General features: G+C 41.9%; 1 protein-coding gene across 10 annotated transcripts in view; it reads right to left on the bottom strand.

Annotated features, from left to right (window-relative positions):
- Positions 1-16,040, bottom strand: part of ASTN2 (astrotactin 2) — a 1,032,549-nt gene that overhangs the window by 351,221 nt on the left and 665,288 nt on the right. For all 10 annotated transcript variants that reach the window (XM_070066427.1, XM_070066421.1, XM_070066416.1 and 7 more), the window contains one exon: positions 11,197-11,385. In XM_070066427.1, the coding sequence (XP_069922528.1) occupies positions 11,197-11,385 (189 nt within the window). The remainder of the gene's footprint in view (positions 1-11,196; positions 11,386-16,040) is intronic.

The raw sequence follows: 16,040 nt of genomic DNA on the forward strand, positions 1-16,040 counted from the left end.
ATAAAACTGTTTAATAAGCATTTACTGTGTGCTAGAGCCTTTGTTTATTAGTTTGCTAAATTCTTAACCACATCCTTTGGAGGATATTTTGAGGGAAAGCCCCACTTGGTAGTTGATCTTGTGTCTCTATTTTTTTTTTTTTTTTTTGACAGGCAGAGTTAGACAGAGAGAGAGAGAGAGAGAGAGAGAAAGGTCTTCCTTTACTGTTGGTTCACCCTCCAACGGCTGCTGCAGCCGGCGTACCGCGCTGATCCAAAGCCCAGAGCCAGGTACTTCTCCTGGTCTCCCATGGGGTGCAGGGCCTAAGCACTTGGGCCATCCTCCACTGCACTCCCAGGCCACAGCAGAGAGCTGGCCTGGAAGAGGGGCAACCGGGACAGAATCCGGCGCCCCAACCGGGACCAGAACCTGGGGTGCCGGTGCCACAGGCGGAGGATTAGCCTATTGAGCCGCAGCGCCAGTCGATTTTGGGTCTTACACAAGTTAAGATATTTGTTCAAAGTCATACAGCCAGAAAATGGACGATATGGGATTTGAACTTTGTTAGCTCTCAGGGCAGGAGCCCAACACGCAGTGTTGGGTCCCAGAGAGAATTAGGGTCAAGTTGCTACAGAATCATCCACATGGAGGTGAATGTTGTCTAAGACTCCTCCTTAGTAACGGGCCTGCAAGCCCCCATGACACCTAATGCAGCAGGTGTCAATCTCATTTAATCATCACAATGATACGGGAATGGCAAGCAGCAGGTTAGGCTGTGGAGCCAAAAGTTACAAGCTGCTGCTGCCCCACTCCTACCCCACGTACTCTCTTGTCAAAGTTCCCGCCTTCCAGTGATGCACCTGTTGCATCCAGGACCTAGGTGCATAGAAGATAAAAGGAGGTGGAGGGCTGGAGAGCATTCTTTCCACCTTGGACCTTGCTTAGAGGTACTGAGCACATCTTTCTGGCACTTGGATAGAGCTTTTCCACTCTCATATCCTCCATTTTTTGGTTAGAACTTGTGAAATCAGAGGTACCATTTTCAGTTATTTCCTCCCTAGTTTTGGGCAACCCTTTGTCCACTCATGTTGTTCATTTCTCTGTGTAGTGTTGCTCACATTTGAACATGAATGTATATGTAGTCCCCATTGCCAAATAAACTTTGTTTCTATTTGCACACAATACCAGTCTCTGCTTAGTATTTCTATCACTACAGGGGACAAAAACCTGGATTAAAAATTAATAAATTCATTGCCCACATCAACAACACCAGGAACTAGGTATTATCATTCCAATTCAGAGATGCAGAAGCTGAGGTTTCATTAAACAGTGTGCCTGTGATTATACAATTGGCAATTGGCAAAAGGGACTCTGACCCCACGGCCTGGCCTCTCAGACACCAGGTCATGTTATTGGAAGGTTGTTGGCTCATCTGAGCTGCCTGAGAATACTGGTGAAAATTCACTTTCCCAGACCACTTATCTGTGAAAATATAGCATGTCTTAGAGCAGCCCCAGGTGACCTTAAGATGGACGGGAAGGGTTTCCCTAAGCCCCTCCCTGGCCATGAGGTTTGAACAGGAAGAGGACTGTATGTACTGATGGTCAGAAGGCCTCATCATTTGCGATCTGTATAACTTTCTTAATTACAGAAGAGGAACAGAAACCAGAGGGGAGGATGATCAAGGACAATACTGCCAGAAATGTCAGAATAGGATTGGAAACGTGAAGAAGAGAGTGGAAGAATGGTTGCAGAAGCTGGGTGGAAGAGGGAAAAGGGAGGTGAAAGCTAAAATGCACAAAATTTTGGTTATGTGAAATGAGTACGTCTTGGAAATCTGTGGTATAGCAAAGTGCCAATAGCTAATAGTATTGTAAGGTACACTCAGACTTTTCTTACCACAATTAAATAAAGGAGTAGGAGAAAACTTTGGGAGATGCTAGATACATCTATAGCACTTATGGTGGTGATGGTTTCATTGATATATATACATATCCCTAAGTTCATTAAATTCTATATATTACATATGTAGTTATTTACGTCAGTCACGATTCAATGAAGTATTTTTAAAAAAGAACATAAGGGGCTGGCACTATAGCATAGTGGGTAAAACTGGTGTTAGTTCAAGTCCTGGCTGCTCCACTTCCATTCCAGCTCCCTGCTAAGGAGGATGGGCCAAGGATGGCACCCTTATGGGAGGCCTGGAAGAAGTTCCTGGCTCCTGGCTTTGGATAAGCATGGTTCTGGCTATTGCAGCCATTTTGGGGAGTGAATGAGCAGACAGAAAATTTCTGTCTGTCTGTCTCTCACTCTCTGTAACTCTGCCCTTCAAATAAATATATAAAATCTTCTTCTTAAAAAAGAAACCATAAAACCAGCTTCTGATTCCAGGTTCTATAATCCACCTCACATCAGCCTTGAGTCCTGTACAAGGTGTCAGGAAAGTACAGAAAACTGGACACACAAAAAGTAGATCCATCCGCAGTTAGACCAGGACTCAGAACCCCAGAAAAATTGGTCTCTCAACTCCACTGATCCAGCCTCCAACTGCTGTCCTCAGTCCACTTCCATGATCTCACCAATGAGAAGGGACAAAATTTTAGTGTCTCCATGTGGTAAGCTGAAGATTTTTCTGAGAGCTGAGATATTACTGCATAGAGAAGCTCAGGAATGGCCTAAAAAATCAGAAGCTAATGTCTCCTTTTAATTAATAATCTCACTAACCACTAGCCTTCTTCACTTTCTCTTGTCACAATGAATTCATGGGCTTCCAGAAATCACCCAGGTTTGAGAGCTCAGACAATCAGCTTCCAGGCTTAGCTCTGCCACTAATTCTCTGTGGGACTTTGGCCTTGGGGTACCTCTGTAGGAGTCATATTCCACATCTCTAAGCCTCCAGAGTGGCTCTAGCACAGACCAAGAGACTTGGGGTTCAGTTCCAGAGTATTCATTTACTAGTTATATGAATTTATGCAATTTTCTTAAACAGTCTGGGAGTATTTATATAAACTGTTCTCCAAAGTTCTTTCAGTGATAAATTCTGGTTTTGGGGGGGAGGGAAATAAAAGGAAGGAAATGGATAAGAGAACATTACAGTTCTGAGATGATGATATGAAATGAGGGGATTCTGGACCCCTGGGAGGCATAATTGCTGAATGGGCATTAGTGTTAACTCAGGAACTTAACATTTCTTTAGCTGTTTGTCTATCGGGCTAATTAGCTTAACATCTAGGTATTTTGGTGCAGTAGACATTATTGAGTTCCCCAACATTTCTGTTTCTGCTTTGCAGCACCTGATAGGATTGCATGCCCAATTCTGAGTTGGCCACGGGACCTGATGTGACCAATGAAACAGAAGAAGATCACCTCTAGGAGAGAGTTATAAGATTCGAGTTTCTTTACCCCTATTACAGCATTCCCAGTAGCATAGAAAGATGATTTTCCCAGAAGCTCAGGTTCCCATGTACCAGAATGACCAGGGCCCCTGTGAAAGGCATGTGGTATGATCAACACATATGCACCTTCACATCTTGCTGCTGGGGTTTTGAAGTTGTCTGCAAGGCATAAACTAATGCATCCTTTCTAATACCTTCAATTTGTAGCAACTGCTTTACAATAGGTACTGGAATGACCAAACGAGAAAACATATAAAGTAGGTGATACAGGACTAGAAGTACAAAAGATATACATATGATTCAAGGGGAAAAAGAGAAAAAAGGGAGTAATAGAGAGAAGGGAAGGTTCAAAAATAGCAAGTAGAATTAACCTTCCCCCAGGAAGGCACTAGAGAAACTATAGGCCAGACAGCTTTGCAGGCTACTTAAAAAAAAAAAAATCTGACTCCGTATCCTGAGCTTGGGAACTTCGTTAGTGGCAACTAAGGAAGACCAGCTTTCCTAGAATCCTTACAGAGAGCCCTTCTGTCTTGCCAGGCGTGGGCTGTGGGTGCCAAATCCTGAAATTCCACATCTTACCCCAAACTGTCCTCTTCTGCTTTACAATATGCACATCTGATAAGCAGACCAGATTGAAAAGTGACTTTCTAGTAAAACACTCCTAAGTGCCTCATGCTCTTTGTAGGTTATTCTTGAAGGCTTATAAGCAAATGTTGGCTGCCAGTGGGACTCTCTTATTTCTTATGAGGGTTTTGCAAAATCTACCATTGTAATTTGCTCAGACCTCATTCCTAAGCAACTACCCCTCACTGCCATTTCTGAGACTCCAGGCTCAATAACAGCTCTTGACTGATGTTTATCTAAATCCCTATAGCCTATAGCCTAAGTTGACCTTTCTTCTTTGCAAGAATGAAGTAGGATGGATTGGGGAGTGTCTATAAAACACAAATAAATAAGCATCAAATACCACCAAGTTTTGATGAGTTTATCTGGTTCCAACACTCTGCTATTCCCCCACTGATCAAGAGATAAGAGAAGGGGATTCTGATAGTGACCCTGCATGGATCACGAAGACCAACACTGCGCATCAGAATAGCACTGGATATTTTACCAGCGGCTTTTATGTCTCTTCGTGTTCATTTGAACCTAACTCCTAATCCAATGCTCTCTTGTCAGTACCACCCAGTCGCCAAAAACCATCCGTATTCCCTTCCTGGGATCAAACTATACTTTGACTTTTGTATAATCTCTGGATTCTTTCTTCTCTATAAATTTAGGTTTCTCCCTTAACACTTGCACCATTCACACCTTCTCCACTCCCTGCCCTTTGCCTTCTATCTTTTTGTCTTTTTAGCTCTCTTCTCAGTTTTCTGTCTCTTTTGAATTCTTTTACTCTGACTCTTCTTCAGGGCCTCCTCTATTGCATTTACTTTTTTTTTTGTCTCTCGAACTTTTTCCCTTTGCTGTTCTTACCATGCCTGTTTATGTGTGAATCTCCAATATGCACCATGCTTAATCTTCACACACGTGGTATATAACCCTTGGGCTGGCCATGGGTACTAAACATCTCTACATCTCAGCCCCCAACACACAGACCACAGCCTTTATGCAGTAGCCAGAAGAGGTGGTTTCCTATGGATAACTTTTACTTGAGATCTCTCTTTAGGAACTTGGCATTCTCCCTTGGCACTTGGGTTCTTCCTCTCTGCCGAGAGCAGGAATGGAACATGTGGCTATCCTAACTGCAAGCTAATACAGAACATGAAGACGTTTCCTATTTCCCTTATCACAGAATCAGGAACCAAGGGAGTTCAGGTGGGAGTCAGGAAATCCCACTCTCATTTCCCAAGGAGTCCCAGAGCACTGTGAGGCCTGGACTGGTTAAATCCTTTCCTGGACCTCAGTTTCTCCTGTACAACAAAGCCTTGGTTTTGAACTTCTTCTTCTTCTTCTTATTTTTTTGATATTGACTTATTTATTGGAAAGAGTAACAGAGAGAGAGAGAGGGAGAGAAGGGGAGAGGAAGAGTGAGAGATCTTCCATGCACTGTTTTACCCTCTAAATGGTTACAACGGCCTAAGTTAGGCCTGGCTGAAGCCAAGAGCCCAGAACTCCATTTGGGCTTCCCGTGTGGATGGGAGAGTCCCAAGTATTTGGTCCATCCTCTGCTGCTTTCCCAGGTGCATTAGCAGCGAGCTAGATGAGAAGCTGAACAGCCGGAGGCACTGGCACCTATATCGGATTGTGGGCATTGCAGGTGGTGGCTTACCCCTCTGCATCTCAACACCAGCCCTGAACTTATTAATCTTAAAATCCTCATCTAGTTCAAAAACTTTACATTCTAAAGCTTTCTGTAAAGCAGACATGCAGTTTGGGCTTTCACAGTGATTCGAGAGATGAGATGAACATGCAGACCTCTCTCCTGTGAGCAGTTTCTAGGTGTGGTTAGCTGGGCAGGAGGAGGGGGAGCAGAGCGGAGCTGTGGCTGTCCACGGACACTCCTTAGCTGGTACAGATTTGGATATCCCAGGACAGGCAGTCATGAGGAAACGGAGCATATGGCAGGACGGCTGGAGGCAGTGCCTGCTGGCTACTCTCAAGGCTGGACCGGAGATTGCTTGGAGGAAGGGAGAGGAGGAGGCGGCGAGAAATGACAACTGCCTTTGATACTGAGAAACTTGCAGGCCTTCTGGAACTTGGAGGACAAAGGAGCTACAGCTTCCCCCCTTCTGGGTTTCAGAAAAGGAGACTTGAAAAAGATAAATTTAGACTCATCAGAAGTGGCTTGCCTTCCCACAGTGGGGAGTCAGAAACTTAGCATGTGGCTTCAAGAGGTGACATGATCTGGGGATGGAAATAATTGCAAAGAAAGTTTAACTGAAGCCAAGGATGACAGAGTTTTAATAAAACAGGTTACTCTAATATAATGATAGTCTGGGGAGTTCCCTAAATCCTGTGGCTGTCATCAGAAGAGAAAAGCCTGCTCCGTTCATTATATTCCCCTCCATGAGCAAAACAGGGCAGGCACAGACCCTGGTTATTCAGACACGACTCAAGGTTAAGGGGTTGAGGGGATGGCAGAGTTTTTACACAGACTGATGACTTCTGATGGGGCTAAAATTCCCTCTGGGTTTGGGCATGACCGGGCCAGTCCTTAATGTGCCACACTCTTTCTTACAGACAAGTCTGTTAGCTGTGGGAAGGGTGATAAGCATGTTGGCTACCAGGAAATCTCAGATCCTGGGCTAGGCCTGCAACAACATGCTTTGTGACCAAGTTCCTTCCCCAAAAGTAAAATGAAATCCCAGTATTCCAGGAAGTCCCTTCAGGATCTAGCATCTTACTGCCTATGGGATCTTCCTATCTCCACACAAGCGAATGAGAACTAGTATATGCGATTGTGTGTCTTACACCAGCTGCAAGGATGATTGCCATGAGAAATCAAAGTATATCAATCATGCAATATAGTTATCAGAATGGCTGGAATCTCATAAAATATCAGGTGAGGCAGGGGGATTATGTGTACAATGGGTGGGGCTGGTATAGGAAGCCAGGCCTGCTTTTCTGACTCCCACTCTTACTTACCCACCTGTCTGGGACTAGGTAGGTTCCTTGCTGGACAGGGACATGTCTTTATAGCTCTTATCTCTCTCCCAAGAGGTACTAGTCTTTGCTATCACTTCAAACTCTAACTGGCAAGACTTGTCCTCAATGAAGCCTTTTATCCTTCCCTCTCCCTCCTTTCAAATGGCTTCACAGGGTAACTCTGGCAACATTGGCATTCTTTAGAACAGCGTTTTGCAAATTAAATTTTCTTATTATTTTGCAATTGTGTCATCTGTCAAGTCTGCAAGTTCCTTCCCCAAATAAAATGGACAAGTTCTATTTTTTTCTGTTGGATTCTAAGCAGCATTATTCTAAGATGATGTTCAAGACAGTTTCATAGAGTATTAGAAGTGTATAAAGCTATTATCAGAGAATTTCAGCATTGAGTAGTAGTTAATTCAGATTATCCTTAAATTTCTCCTAAAGCTTTTCCAACAAAGTTGCATTCTATGTCTGCTTCAACAAATGAATAGTACAACGAACACTTTGCTGGGAACTGGAAGATCTAATTCTGCAAAGTAGTAGCTTTCTGGCTGCCAATCATTTCTTTTTTTAACTTTTATTTAATGAATATAAATTTCCAAAGTACAGCTTATGGATTACAATGGCTTTTCCTACCCCATAACTTCCCTCCCACCTGCAACCCTCCCCTCTCCCACTACCTCTCCCCTTCCATTCATGTCAAGATTCATTTTCAATTATTTTTATATACAGAAGATCAGTTTAGCAAATATATTAAGTAAAGATTTCAACAGTTTGCACCCCCATAGAAACACAAAGTGAAAAATACTGTTTGAGTACTAGTTATAGCATTAAATCACAATGTACAGCAGATTAAGGACAGAGATCCTACATGAGGAGTAAGTGCACAGTGACTCCTGTTGTTGACTTAACAAATTGACACTCTTGTTTACGCGTCAGTAATCACCCGAGGCTCTTGTCATGAGCTGCCAAGGCTATGGAAGCCTTTTGAGTTCGCCGACTTCAATCTTGTTTAGACAAGGTCATAGTCAAAGTGGAAGTTCTCTCCTCCCTTTAGAGAAAGGTACCTCCTTCTTTGATGACCCATTCTTTCCACTGGGATCTCACTTGCTAAGATCTTTCATTTAGTGGTTTGTGGGTGGTTTTTTTTTGTTTTTTTTTTTTTTTGTTTTTGCCAGAGTGTCTTGGCTTTCCATGCCTGAAATACTATCATGGGCTTTTCAGGAATATCTGAATGCCTTAAGGGCTGATTCTGAGGCCAGAGTGCTGTTTAGGACATCTGCCATTCTATGAGTCTGCTGTGTATCTCGCTTCCCATGTTGGATCATTCTCTCCCTTTTTTATTCTATCAGTTAGTATTTGCAGACACGAGTCTTGTTTGTGTGATCCCTTTGACTTTTAGACATATCAGTGTGATCAATTGTGAACTGAAATTGATCACCTGGACTAGTGAGATGGCATTGGTACATGCCACCTTGATGGGATTGAATTGGACTCTACCATTTGGGGCAAGTCCGATTGAGCATGTCCCAAGCCAATCATTTCTTGAATCCTCTCTCATACATATTTTTGCTTGTATCTGCTCAATGGGCCATGCAGCTATCTCTCCAAATCCTCTTTTCTCTACAATATTATTTCCATCAATTTGGTCAAAGACACCGAAATATTCATATAGCTTCTACAAGAGACACCAAATGACACCCATTTCTTCTCTCTCCCATGCCACCCTCATTGAAATCTAATTCCCACACAGCAATGATGAGGTTGAAAAGTCCAATACAATCATGGCATGCTCCCCTCCTCTAAGCATTTAAGATTCCTCTCATTGTTGTTATAATAAAGACTTATTCTTAAGACCCCCATGTTCTGCCACTTCTTACTGCTCCAGCTTCATGTCCCACTGATGTCCCCTGACTTGCTCAGCATCATGTATACCAGACTTTTTCATTTCAAAAAAACCAATTAAGTTTTTCTTCTTGTTGGAGCATCTGTCTCTGCTTGAACCCCTTTTCAATGCTAACTCCTACTCTTCTTCCATGTATTAGCTAAATCACACTTCATCTGAACAGTAGACTTCAGAGTCTTACTACTTCTATCTTATCCAACAGCTACACCCCCATCATTCTGTTCCAACTAAATTGGATCCCACTGTTGATTGCCTCACTGAAACCCTGTATCTCTACTTCATTAAGTTAAATTAAGTAAATATATAAGATGCCCATATTCAATGATACTGAAGTGCCAGAGGCTCTGGGGCCATTTGCTTCTCATTTTCCATTGTATCTTCAGAAACCAACGGAGTTCCTGAGACTTAGGAAATACTCAAAGAGCAAGTGCTGACCATAAGAATGAATTAATATCTTAGGGAATTCATATCTTCATTTGTATTCTATAAAATGAGTAAGTATGTTGAATTAAAAGGTACAAGTAAGGCTTTAGCATTATCCAGACTATAGCTGAACACCAACTCTAACTCTCACTGGTTGGTAACATTGAGAAAGTCACTCAATATCTCTAGTTTTGACTTTTCGATTATAAAATGGTGGCCCTAATTCCTCAGAGGTTCTACAAATGAAGCTAAAATGGCATTATCTTAACCTTTCTCATTTCTTAGAGGGGATCTTTGGGAAGTTGCTTTAAGTTCCTAACTTTCATCTGTGTAAATAGAATGACTGTCTCTGCCTCATAAGACTACTGTGAGGATCATGAAAGTTCAGAGATGATGAAAGTGCTAAGAGTACCTTTAGCGTGTGCTTAGTTAATGTCAGTGACCATCATTTTTGTTGCTGCTGCTGTTGTTATTACTACTATTACTAGTAGTAGTAGTAGTAAAGAGCTTCACATATTGTAATTCTTGACAAGTGATGGCCATTATTGCCTTCCTACAATTACAACTACTCTTAATAAGATGAAAGACCATAGACAATGATGACTCTAATAGTGATCTCTTACTAGGCCTGATTTTGAGGTTTATTTACATGTCTTCAGATGGTGAGGTCATGTTTTGTGATAATATAATATTTCTCTTTCATGAAAGGCTGTCCAAAGTTTTTTTTTTTTTTTTTTTTTGACAGGCAGAGTGGACAGTGAGAGAGAGAGACAGAAAGAAAGGTCTTCCTTTTGCCATTGGTTCACCCTCCAGTGGCCGCCGTGGCTGGCGCGCTGCAGCCAGTGCACCGCGCTGATCCGATGGCAGGAGCCAGGTACTTATCCTGGTCTCCCATGGGGTGCAGGGCCCAAGCACCTGGGCCATCCTCCACTGCACTCCCTGGCCACAGCAGAGAGCTGGCCTGGAAGAGGGGCAACCGGGACAGAATCTGGCGCCCTGACCGGGACTAGAACCCGGTGTGCTGGCGCCACAAGGCGGAGGATTAGCCTAGTGAGCCGCGGCACCAGCTCCAAAGTATATTTTTTAAAAAGGAGAATCCTTTCTTATACATGTAATAAGTCTTCTCTCACGATTTTATGACATTTCAGATCTTTAGGCATAAAGAAATCCCGTGAAATTTCTTTCTTCTCCAAGTATAACAGCACTAGTTTCTTCAGCTATCCAAGGAAGCTCTAACCATTAGCTTGAATTTCTAATTTTCATATAATCTGGCCGACCTAGTCATCATTTTGGTATCTCTCATTTTATGAGTGTTTCCTTTCATATTTGATTTCTCATGTACTTTTGAATGTACTGAAAGGAAAACAGTCTGACATTTCTTGAAAAAAGGCAATTTATAGGCAAATTTACTGAGTGTGAGTGTGTGTGTGTGTGTGTGTTAACAGATAAATATGCAGAAAGGAAAAGAGAGGAAGGAAGGTGTTTGAAGACTGTTCTGGAAAATATTAATTTTTTATATTTCTGGATGATGAGATTTTTATTTTCTACTTCATTAAGTATCTTTATTTTTGAACTGCCTGAATAGCATACATAGAACATTTATATTTTAATAGACTGAAAGATTAATTACAAATTTTAAAATTCTATTAACTATACTTACAAGATGATTTAAGATTGCATTTAAAATATGTGGATAGAGTTGAGAAAATGGGAAGGAAGAAAAAAATAAATGCGAGGTCAGTGGAAAAGGAACCCATGAAATGATTGGTTCTGACTTCTAACACTCCTTGGGAGTTTATCAGTAAGCTTGGGAAAATATTGGCCTATACAACAGATCTCCATTGCATCATGCACAGCTTTGGGTCAGTAACTTAGACCAGCAACATGCAGGTGTCTTCCCCATACCTAAAGGTCATCTGGAAGACTTGGCCTTGGTTCACATGCTGGGTCCGGTTGTTGTAACCATGTAGCATCTCTCCAAATAGGGTATCGTTGAATTTGGAGTCAGATTTGAGGCACTTGGGGCCCTCACAGACATCTGAGAGCATTAGGCAGGATTTTCCATCTGGAGCCAGCTTGTACTCTTCCACACAACTGCATGATAAAACAAAGCCAAGAGTTAGCTTAACACCCTAGATACTCCCATTGGGAGTGACCTAAAACCAAGGCCTCCTTTTCCTAAAAAATAGGTCAGGGTTTAAGAATGGAGAAAGCTATTCTGGCTGGAATCTATCTAGGGCACAGGTGTCTAGAGAGAAGCACATTAATCCTGTAAATTGGTAAATTCAAGGAAAGTTATTTGCGACATTTTGGAGGAGTCAAGGGGGATACCAACGTGCACATCCACACACAAGGCAAATTTAAAAACTGTTTTCATGAACACACAGACTTAAAAAAGCATGACAGATCAATTTACAGGGAATTATCAACTAGATTTTCAAACCAGAGTCTATTCCCAGTGTATCTGTCGATCAAGGTTGACGACTGTAGCACAAAACAAGGTTTTCATTGCCTCTGTAGCTTTGAGGTGATCATTCCAGGACCATGGACAGCTCATGGAACTACAGACTCTTTCTCTTTGGGTCTTGCAATCCTGACAACCAGAAAGACCCACCCCACCCCAGCCCCCTTTTTTTAAAGATTTATTTATTTATTTGAAAGTCAGAGTTACACACAGAGAGAGAAGAAGGAGGGAGGGAGGGAGGGAGAGAGAGAGAAGCAGAACCAGAGAGAGAGAGAGAGAGAGAGAGAGGTCTTCCATCCGATGGGTCACTCTCCAATTGGCCAAAATGGCCAGAGCTGCGCTGATTCAAAGCCAGGAGACAGGAGCCTCCTCTGGGTCTCCCATGTGGGTGCAGGGACCCAAGGACTTGGGCCATCTTCTACTGCTTTCCCAGGCCATAGCAGAGAGCTGGATTGGAAGTGGAGGAGCCAGGTCTTGAACTGGCACCCATATGGGATGCCGGTGCTTCAGGCCAGGGTGTTAACCCACTGCACCACAGCGCTGGCCCCCAAGAAGTACCCTTAATATGCCTTTCAGGGAAGGATGGTTTCCTCCATGGATTGAACAGGTATCTGAATGGGGTGTGGAAACATTCGCAATTTGGGGATGTTTACAAAGAGAAAAGGATCTCTTAGAAAGGTACAGGGAGTCGAGGTGTGATAAGTGTAGAAAAAAGGGAATAGAGGTTTTCAGTTTTCAAAAAAATCAATAGAGAAACTGGATTATTTGAGTGTCTACCTTCTTATGGACCAGTTCCAGTGTTGGGGTTAAGGGGTACATAAATATATGAGACAGAGAAGAGAATAAGTTGTGCAATCAAAGAGACCTGCACAAATGACATATTGCTCCTTGTGACCTATGTGAGCACAGGTAATTCGTTTAGGTTTGTTGGTCCTCAGTGTCCTCATCTGCAAAATGTGATAGACACTCCCATCTTACCTTAATACCCTGGTATAGTAGGAGGTTCACATGAGACACTGGCCCTCAGAAATTGAAATGTAGTTAAAATAATTACCACAATGCTAGTAATAGTTGTAGTTCTATACACTGAGCATTCTGAATATTTATAATCTAACCATGAAGAAAAAGTAATGTCATCATACTTGCTGTATATCTAAGCAAAATGAAAAGCCAAGAAATAAAGCATGTCACATTGTAAGTGGTAACACTGAAATGCAAATTTAGGTCTGTTTAACAACAAAGGCATCTTTTTCTACTCTTGCCTCTTCTGAATCCAATTGTTTCTAGTTGCATTCCTGATTAGGTTGTGCCAGTTTGAGGTAGGATAAGGCAGTCAGTTCTTTTTTTACCCATTCATCGATTGGTACAGCAGAGATCATTAAATCTGACTGCAAAAACTATCCTGATTTGCAGATGAAATGATTCTATATATAGGGGATCCAAAAGACTCCACTAAGAGACTATTGAAACTCATAGAAGAGTTTGGTAAAGTAGCAGGATATAAAATAAAATACACAAAAATCAACAGCCTTTGTATAGACAGACAATGCCACAGCTGAAAATGAACTTCTAAGATCGATCCCATTCACAACAGCTAGAAAAAAAATCAAATACCTTGGAATAAATTTAACAAAGGATTCAAAGATCTCTATGATGAGAATTATAAAATGTTAAAGAAGTAGAAGAAGACAAAAAAATTGAAAAATCTTCCATGTTCATAGATTGGAAGAATCAGTATCATCAAAATGTCCATTCTTTCCAGCACTGTGGCATAGTGGGTAAAGCCACAACCTGTAGTGCCAGCATTCCATATGGGCACAGGCTCAAAATCAGGCTGATCCATTTCCAATCCAGCTCTCTACTATGGCATGGGAAAGGAGAAGATGGCCAAGTCCTTGGCCTCTGCAACCATGTGGGGGACCCAGAAGAAGCTCCTGGATCTTGGCTTTGGATTGGCACAGCTCCAGGTGCTGTGTCCATTTGGAGAGTAAGCCAGTGAATGAAAGAGCTCTCTCTCTGCAGCTGGCACTGCGGCGCAGCAGGTTAACGCCCTGGCCTGAAGTGCCGTGCCGGCATCTCATATGTGCACTGGTTTGAGACCTGGCTACTCCACTTCCGATCTAGCTCTCCGGAATGGCCTGGGAAAGCAGTAGAAGATGGCCCAAGTCCTTGGGCCCCTGCACCCACGTGGGGGACCTGGGAAAAACTCCTGGCTAATGGCTTCAGATGGGTACAGCTCCAGCTATTGTGGCTGGTTGGGGAGTGAACCATGGGATGGAAGATCTCTCTCTTTCTTTCTCTGCCTCTCCTCTCTCTGTGTAACTCTGACTTTCAAATAAATAAATAAATAAATCTTTTTAAAAAAATTCATTCCTCCAAAAGCAATTTACAGATTCAATGCAATGCCAATCAAAATACCAAGGACATTGTTCTTAGATTGAGAAAAATGATGTTGAAGTTCATATGGAAACACAGGGGACCGCAAAGAGCTAAAGCAATCTTATACAAGAAAAACAAAGCTGGAATTACCACAATACCAGACATCAAAACATACTACAAGGCAATTATAATCAAATAAGCCTGGTACTGCTACAAAAACAGATGGATAGACCAATGGAACAGAATAGAAACACCAGAAATCAATTCAAGCATCTACAACCAACTTATATTTGACCAAGGAGCTAAAACCAATCCCTGGAGCAAGGATAGTCTCTTCAACAAATGGTGCTGGGAAAACTGGATTTCCACATACAGGAGTATGAAGCAGGATCCCTAGCTTACACCTTACACAAAAATCCACTCAAAATGGACTAAAGACCGAAATCTATTACCTGATACCATCAGATTACTAGAGAATATTAGGGAAACCCTACAAGACATTGGCACATGCAAAGATTTCTTGGAAGAGACTCCAGAGGCATGGGCAATCAAAGCCAAAATCAACAAAGGAGAGTACATCAAGTTGAGAAGCTTCTGTACTGCAAAAGAAACACTCAAGAAAGTGAAGAGGCAACTGACAGAATGAGAGAAATTATTTGCAAACAATGCAACTTATAAAGGATTAATAACTAGAATATATAAAGAGATCAAGAAACTCCACAACAACAAAATGAGTAACTCAGTTAAGAAATGGGCCAAGGACTTAAACAGAAGTTTTTCAGAAGAGGAAATCCAAATGGCCAACAGACACATGAAAAAACACTCAGGATCACTAGCCATCAGGGAAATGCAAATGAAAAACACAATGAGCTTTTACCTCATCCCAGTTAGAATGGCTTTCACACAGATATCAATGAACAACAAATGCTTGTAGGGATGTGGGGAACAAACACACTAATCCACTGTTGGAGAGAACATAAACTGGTAAAACTGCTGTGGATATCCATTTGGAAATATCTCAGAAATCTGAATATAGACCTACCATATGACCAGCCACCCAATCCTGGGAATTTACCCAAAAGAAATGAAATCAGTAAATAAAAGTTATTTGTACCCTCAGTTTATTGCAGCTCAATTCACAATAGCTAAGACATGGAATCAGCCTAAATGCTCGTCAACTGAAGACTGGATAAAGAAATTATGGGATATGTACTCTATGGAATACTACACAGCAGTAGAAGAAATAAAATCCAGCCATTTGCAACAAAATGGATGAATCTGGAAAACATCATACTTAGTGAAATAAGCCAGTCCCAAAGGGACAAATACCATATGTTCTCCCTGATCTGTGATAACTAACAGGAAATCCGTAGAAGTAAAATTGACACTTTGAGAAGCAATGACTTGAATACACCTGTCTTAACTGTTGAGGAACAGTTTTTTTTTTTTTTGGTTGTTGTTGTTGTTGTTTTTCTTAATGGAGAATGGGACTTGGAATTGGAGAGAGAGGAGGTGGGGTGGGAGGGTGAGTATGATGGGAAGAATCACTATATTCCTAAACTTGTACTTATGAAATTTGTACTCATTAAATAAATGGTTTCTTTGGGGAAAAATCTGACTGCAAAGAAGCTCAGGGACTCATATGACAGAAGCGAAAGGCTGTGTGAGAGAGTTTGGAAGAAAATGCACCCAGGCTGCAGGAACCAGCAGCTTATACTAGAGACATAGAGCCAAATGGAAGGAAGTAGACAAGCATAACTGAAAGCTTGACCTAACATCACTCTAGCGAAATGCCAGGAACATCTCATGCATTAAACAAGCTGTCACTTTTCCTTGCTCCCCTAAATGTCCAGTGTATTGTAATGATGCCCTGTCTTTCTAATGTTCACAAGTTCCTACCCAAAGT

The sequence above is a fragment of the Oryctolagus cuniculus genome, chromosome 1 (genome assembly GCF_964237555.1).
Source record: "Oryctolagus cuniculus chromosome 1, mOryCun1.1, whole genome shotgun sequence".
NCBI classification, from domain to species: domain Eukaryota; kingdom Metazoa; phylum Chordata; class Mammalia; order Lagomorpha; family Leporidae; genus Oryctolagus; species Oryctolagus cuniculus.